General features: G+C 33.9%; 1 protein-coding gene across 1 annotated transcript; it reads left to right on the top strand.

Moving 5' to 3' along the window:
* Positions 1-1,119: 1,119 nt before the first annotated feature.
* On the top strand, positions 1,120-5,005 carry LOC147399690 (UDP-D-apiose/UDP-D-xylose synthase 2-like). Its single transcript, XM_086445156.1, has 9 exons — positions 1,120-1,454; positions 1,570-1,662; positions 1,779-1,886; positions 3,512-3,626; positions 3,728-3,861; positions 3,962-4,063; positions 4,158-4,250; positions 4,369-4,504; positions 4,588-5,005. Exons 1-9 carry the CDS (start codon positions 1,182-1,184, stop codon positions 4,701-4,703), a joined length of 1,170 nt encoding a protein of 389 aa, XP_086301282.1. The 5' UTR covers positions 1,120-1,181; the 3' UTR covers positions 4,704-5,005.
* Positions 5,006-7,000: the final 1,995 nt, after the last annotated feature.

The following is a 7,000-nucleotide window of genomic DNA, read 5'->3' as shown; positions in this document are numbered from 1 at the left end:
AACTTGGGACTAAGGAATCTGCTCTTTATATAATCTCAAGTTCAAATCCCACTACCTATAAAAAACCTTAGTGATCACGCACCGCTCCACGTAGTGGGGTATAGCCTGAGTGCGGGGCGTAGGGACTAGTCTGGTGCGCGCAAGCTGGCCCGGATACCCTTCGTTATCAAAAAAAACAAAAACAAAATCCCCCAAAGGTTCCACAATGCCAAGTAAGGTTACATTTGTGGTTACAGATCAGAGCAAATAAATTTTTTTTTTCAAATACAAAAACAGTTTTTTTTTAATATCATGCCAACTTTTACCGACAACACACCATCCTTTAAAAATATCAAACCAAATAATCCATCAAGGGAGTAAATAACAATTATTGATCTTTCGTGATTGTACCCCCAATTTCTTCTTCCTCCCTCGGAAGATAACTTATGGGTTCCACATTTCTTCTACTGATGTAATTCTTTTTTTCTTTTATTCAATAGAGAATTTGTTCTTAGCCATGGATTCTTCAATTTGGCATCTTGATTTTTATTTTTTCCATCTACCCTATCTTTTGGTTCATCCGCATTAAATAATTATTATCTAGAGATTAAGAAAAAGAATTCAAATGAAATCCACATTTAATTTTTAAAAATATAAATAAGAAAAAACAAGTCGAAGGAGAAGAATAAAAACAATCAAACGAGACTTAGTTTATTTAACAGGAGTCAAGTAATTTAGTTGATAAAATCTTTAAGTGGTGATGCCAGAGACCTGAGTTAGTTATTGATTTTTCTTATAAGAGAGTTAACAATGTGAAGTTGGGTTAGAGAGATTCGAACCTTAGCAAATGGGTTATTTATCTTAAGAGATTCTATATTTTTAAAGGTTTTAATAATTCTAGGAAGTAAGGTATATGGTGTCTGGTTTTTAATTTCATTGATTGGATTTCTATAATTAAAATATATGTGTGGCAATAGAAGTTCTCAATAATTCAATAATTTAAAAAAAGAACAATAAACCCACGTGTCGAAGAGGACGTACAGCTTGCATCGAATCACAGTCTCTTTGTGTGGGTCCCATAATGTGAACCCTGACTCCACGTAAACTTTTTCATTAAATACCCATCACCCATTTCCCGACCACTGCATTCTTCTTAACGAGTCACCCACGGTGCATGTTAGACAAAGCTACACTCAGAAACAATGGCTTCGAAGACGAGAGTAGATCTGGATGGAAATCCCATAAACCCTATAACAATCTGCATGATTGGCGCGGGAGGGTTCATTGGATCTCACCTCTGTGAGAAGCTTATGGTGGAGACTCCTCACAAGGTCTTAGCTGTTGATGTCTACAACGACAAGATCAAGCATTTGTTGGAACCCGCCACGCAAAACTGGGCAGATCGAATCCAGTTTCACCGAATCAACATCAAGCATGATTCAAGGCTCGAAGGACTCATCAAGATGGCAGATCTGGTACGATTTCTGTTTCTTTCACCTCCAAATCTTTTTTCTTTTTTGTTAAAATTTTTGTGTTTGAACTTTGATGTTGATCTCTTAGATCTTGTTAATGTGGTTTGTTGTGTTGTAGACGATCAATCTGGCTGCTATTTGTACTCCAGCGGATTACAATACGCGTCCTCTTGACACGATTTACAGCAATTTCATCGATGCGCTCCCTGTGGTAAGCTTTTACATCATCTGCTTTAGCGGATTCGTGTGTATGTGCGTGGAAATTGATGAATGTGGATGTGTGTGTGTGTGGAAATTGATGAAGGGGTGTGATGTTGAATTCTTTAGGTTAAGTACTGTTCGGAGAACAACAAGCGTCTCATTCACTTCTCTACTTGTGAGATTTATGGGAAAACGATTGGAAGTTTCCTTGATAAGGATCATCCCCTACGTCAGGTATTTTGATTACATCTATTTCAATCTTACAGTTGAAATGCATCTTGACATCAATGTGTTTTTTTAATTAATCTTGTTGAGTTTATTTTTGCGAACATTAATTTAAGTAAGGATTTTGGAAGCTGACAAGTATTTGCGTCATTTATAGCTTAGTAATTATTGGGCAATTAGTCTATTTGGTGTTTTGTGAAGATGAAATTCTGGTGTTTATGCAATTATTTATCAGATTTTATTATAGAAACAGTACAATGTGTTTGGACATATGGTTTATCGAATTATTGGGTAGTTGGTCCATTTGGTGTATCAAAGGCACTTTTTTTGGCATTTATGCGATCAATTATCAGATTATGCTGTAGAAACATGACGATATAGGCCAAAGCATAACTCTAATTGTGTCATTGTGTGGGGCTTGTGGAAAACCCAAATTACTGCGGTTCATGGAATATTTTGATTGTGTTCAGCAAATAAAAATAACATTCTCGTGAACTGAAATTTAAAGATACGGTGGATTTGCTTGAGAATATCAAATTACATAATTTAATCACTCTTCTTTTATATAATATTGAAGAGATATCATCAATAAAGATTGTACTTGATTTTTCTCATCATCTTCTCACTGTCACTAAATGAACATATACTTTTTTAAGCTTTTTGGAATATGAATACTAATGGTTATATCATATGTATATGTTAAAAATTCTATATTTTATATTAGAGTTTAGATTATTATAATTATGTGTATTTTTTTTTTGTATAAGTTGGAATTTGTTAATGTTATGATTGTACTTGTAACTTCCTTACATACTTGAATTTTACATATGTATTAGCATACCAAACTAGGGAATCAAAGAAAACTGAACTAGCGAACCAATAAACGAATTCTCTTCCAACCCCTATGAACCAGGTTCATTCTAGAGTGATGAATCACGAGCCCGAATCCAAACCATGTAACATAGGATATAAACAACTTTCATTAATAGAAGACGTGGCTCTAGACATAATTGAATGGAGGAACAAGAATCATTTAGCTGACCCCAAATCTTTGGGTTACGGCTTTGATGATGATGATGAAAGTTGCCATGCCACATCTTTATTTTTACAGGGTTTTCTATCTTTTTTCCTTTTTTGGGGATCTAATTTAAGTTGGTCCTTGACACTTGACTCTCAGTTAGACTGAGTTGTGTATACATGTGCATATCATCATGGTCTTGCCCTCATCATGTTCGCCTCAAAACTTACACTTTAAACTTTGATAGCAAAGGGCATACAGATGAACTAGTTTGCCAGCGATTTTCTGCTGTTGGTTGGGAAAGTTTGGTACTCCTAGCTAGTCTGCTCGCTGTTTTTTTGAATCACAGGTGCAAGCATAGCTAATGTTTCTGGATATCTATTCAATGTGGTTGCTAGGCTTACATACTGGATGCTGTTTTGTGGATTATAAGGACTTCTTTGGATCAAGTACCCATTGAGTTATGATGGGAGTTCTGTTGTTATTTTCTTTGGGAAACATGATCACAAACATAGTGATAGATGTTGGCTTAACTGCACGTTATTTCTAGGTCATTTGATCAATTATCCATCTGTTATTGAATTTCTTCTCATTGATGTATTTTCTGATGAAATAGGATCCTGCCTTTTATGTACTCAAAGAAGATGCCTCTCCTTGCATTTTTGGTCCTATCGAGAAGCAAAGGTGGTCTTATGCATGTGCAAAGCAACTGATCGAGAGGCTGATTTATGGTGAGTGGGATATTTAATATTATGGATCAAAGGTTAAGTCACAAAAATACACTTAATTATCGTCTTTGACATATTTTGTCTGGCTATTGACCTGATTACAGCCGAGGGTGCGGAAAATGGGCTTGAGTTCACCATTGTGCGGCCTTTCAATTGGATTGGTCCAAGGATGGATTTCATCCCTGGCATTGATGGTCCAAGTGAAGGCGTTCCAAGGGTTCTAGCTTGTTTCAGTAACGTAAATTCTATGTTTTTTCGTTGCCTCAAATCTGATTTATATGCTATTGAATTGCTCCCTTAACTAACACATTGATTTTCTATCTCCCCTCTCTCCTCAGAATCTACTACGTGGTGAGCCACTCAAGCTTGTTGATGGTGGCCAATCGCAGAGAACCTTTGTTTATATTAAGGATGCAATTGAAGCTGTTATGTTAATGATTGTACGTGAACAACTCTTTATTTTCCTTGTCTTTTTTTTTTTTTTTTTGGTGTACATCTTGTAAAAAAGATAACTAACAAATGGGAATTTCTCAGGAAAATCCAGCGAGGGCCAATGGTCAAATTTTCAATGTGGGTAACCCAAACAATGAAGTGACAGTCAAGCAACTTGCAGAAATGATGACAGAGGTATATAATATATATAACACATTGAAACGAAAACTAATTTTTATTTAATTATTATAATCTTAATCTGGTTTGACATTGTTTCTGTGATCTAAGAAGAATAGTATTATGGGTTTTGCAGGTGTACTCCAAAGTAAGCGGAGAACCTTCTCTGGAGGTACCCACCATCGATGTGAGCTCTAAGGAGTTTTATGGGGAAGGATACGATGATAGTGACAAGCGAATCCCGGACATGACAATAATCAACAGACAGCTTGGTATTTGTTCTCCATTTCCTGATTGATCCATTTAGCATTTTTAACCACATTGTAACAGAAGATTCACCTTAATTGGTTTGCAGGTTGGAACCCAAAAACGTCACTCTGGGATTTGTTAGAGTCGACCCTTACCTACCAGCACAGGACATATGCCGAGGCAATCAAGAAGGCAATTGCAAAACCAGTCGCATCCAGCTAAAGAAACGTAGTGTGGCTGATATTCAGGGAATCAGTTCTTATTTTTTTTGAGGGAAAATATATATGTTACAAGTTTGTTTATTTATTCGGAGTATAGTTGGTTAATAGAGGCGCAGACAAGTGGTGAACTTTATATATATATCTTAAGAAAGCTGTATAACCTATTAGGAGTAAAAATCTATTGCTACCGCAATGGAAGAGTAAGTTTTCTTCCTTTTTTCCTGTTTCTTGAGGGGCTTACTTCATCTCTTAACTTAAGCTCATGCTATTATTTATAAGACATAAATTCTGCAAAGTTTGTTACACTGCCTCTTTCCAGAGTATCCTGAATTGCTGAATTCATGCCATTTGAGTTCCAGAATTGGTTTTGGAAATCCAAATCTTAAAGTGATGACTAAATGGGTCAATCCATCTCTTCGGACCCTTCTTTGATTCGATGGAAATCAGTTCAAGTGGCATATTTATGAAAAACTCGAGGTTTTTGTAAAACTATGCATAAACGATGTTAAAAATCTTAAATGTTTGTTAAATGAGATTTTTTTTTTTTTTTAATTCTTCTAAATTGTAACATCTATTAATCTAGTTTATTATCGGAAAAAAGAGTTATTTTATATGTAGACACAATGTATGCTATAATTAATAATGATATGGAGTTGGTTTGAGCCAGTTTGGAAGGGATAGCTAAGCGGACTCCTGGAGATATATACCAGAATCCGGTTCTTGAAACCATGCTGCAGACCAAAGCAAATAATAATCAATATTTCCATCCTCTACTCCCTGTTGATTTAGTCACGTACTTTGTTTTAATCTGAACAATGAGATTACGAATTAATGAAATTAGAAGGTGGCTTGTGCAAATGTACATGTATCAAAAGGACTTATTTGTAATTTAAAATATTGATTGAAATGTTTTTCAAGACGACATAGTAATTTTAAAAACTAACTAAAGTGATTATAGAGTAGGGGTGTCAATGGATGACCATTTACCCGTAACCAAACTAGAATCAAAAATCACGACTTCCATTTTTTTTATTATCCGAGGATCTAAGATGGAATCGAAAATAGGAACCAAAACCATTAGGTTTTATCTAATGGGTACTCACAGGTACCTTAAATCGATTTATTTTTTATATTATACACGACCTATGATTTTCCTTTATTTAAAATTAACATATATTATATTAAGTTCTTTAATTTTTCATATAAACTAAATATTGGACCTTAAAATGAGCCATCTCATTTTAAAGTCTATTACTTGTGCAGAAAATTTTTAATTTTTGAAAAAAATCATTATATCATATTTTTTGTGGAAAAAATTATAATTAAGATGATTCTTTGTACATAATATGTTATTTTTAGAAGGAAAAATATTTTTATAACGATTTTGAAATATTTTTGACTTCTCAATCAAGTTTTGGAGACTCCATTCTATCGGAGAGGATTTAAGAAAGAAGTCATTTTCAAATATTTTAAAGATGTATGTAAAAAATTAAGAAATTTTCAATTTTTTTTCCCTTAGTTTTTGTATGAAAATTGATCAAGAATGATTCTTTTGGGTTGAAATCATCTAAACAAGTCATTATCTCAAGTTTTTAGTCAATCTTTCCAATCATTTTAGTAGGAAAAACTCAAAATTTGAAAATGGGCGGATTTTACCAATGATGAACTCGAGAGTAATTAAAAAACATTAAATTCGACAATAAATAAAAAGTGGCGAACTCGACAATAAATAAAAAAGTAGTGAGTTTGCCAGTAACGAGGGACCATTATAAGAAAGAAAAAGTTTACTAAATGTCTTATCAAGTTACCACGCAAAACTTAGGGACTATTTAGAAAGAAACCCTTTCACAAGGGCCCTTTTAAGTAATTTTTCCTAATAATAATAAAGATTCATAATATCCCCATAATTTTTTCTCTTTTTTATATATTCAGAGAAGTTCAATAAATCTATAGAATTACTAAAGTATTTTATCATTAATTAACGATTTCTTATATATCTAGAACAACTCTCGCACTGTCAAGGTAAAATGCTGTGATGTATGCAGCTTTGGACATCCTAGTAGCCTGCTAGACACGCAAAATTAAAAGCGTAATAAGAAAATCCAACAGTGCATCGGTAGTTAAAATTATTCTATCGAAATCAAGACTAATCATTTGGACCTAAATCGTGTTATTATTGTGTTTCTCTAGATCTTTTTTTGATCAGGCAACATTATCTTCATGTCTTGAATATTAATACATGTAAAGTGAAAATGTGAAAAAGCCAGAGGCATTGGCTCAATGGCAATTTTGGACCGA

The sequence above is a fragment of the Akebia trifoliata genome, chromosome 6, assembly GCF_017979445.1.
Source record: "Akebia trifoliata isolate Shusen 1 chromosome 6, ASM1797944v1, whole genome shotgun sequence".
In the NCBI taxonomy this organism is placed as follows: Eukaryota; Viridiplantae; Streptophyta; class Magnoliopsida; order Ranunculales; family Lardizabalaceae; genus Akebia; species Akebia trifoliata.
This window is presented reverse-complemented; position numbering and strand designations above follow the sequence as displayed.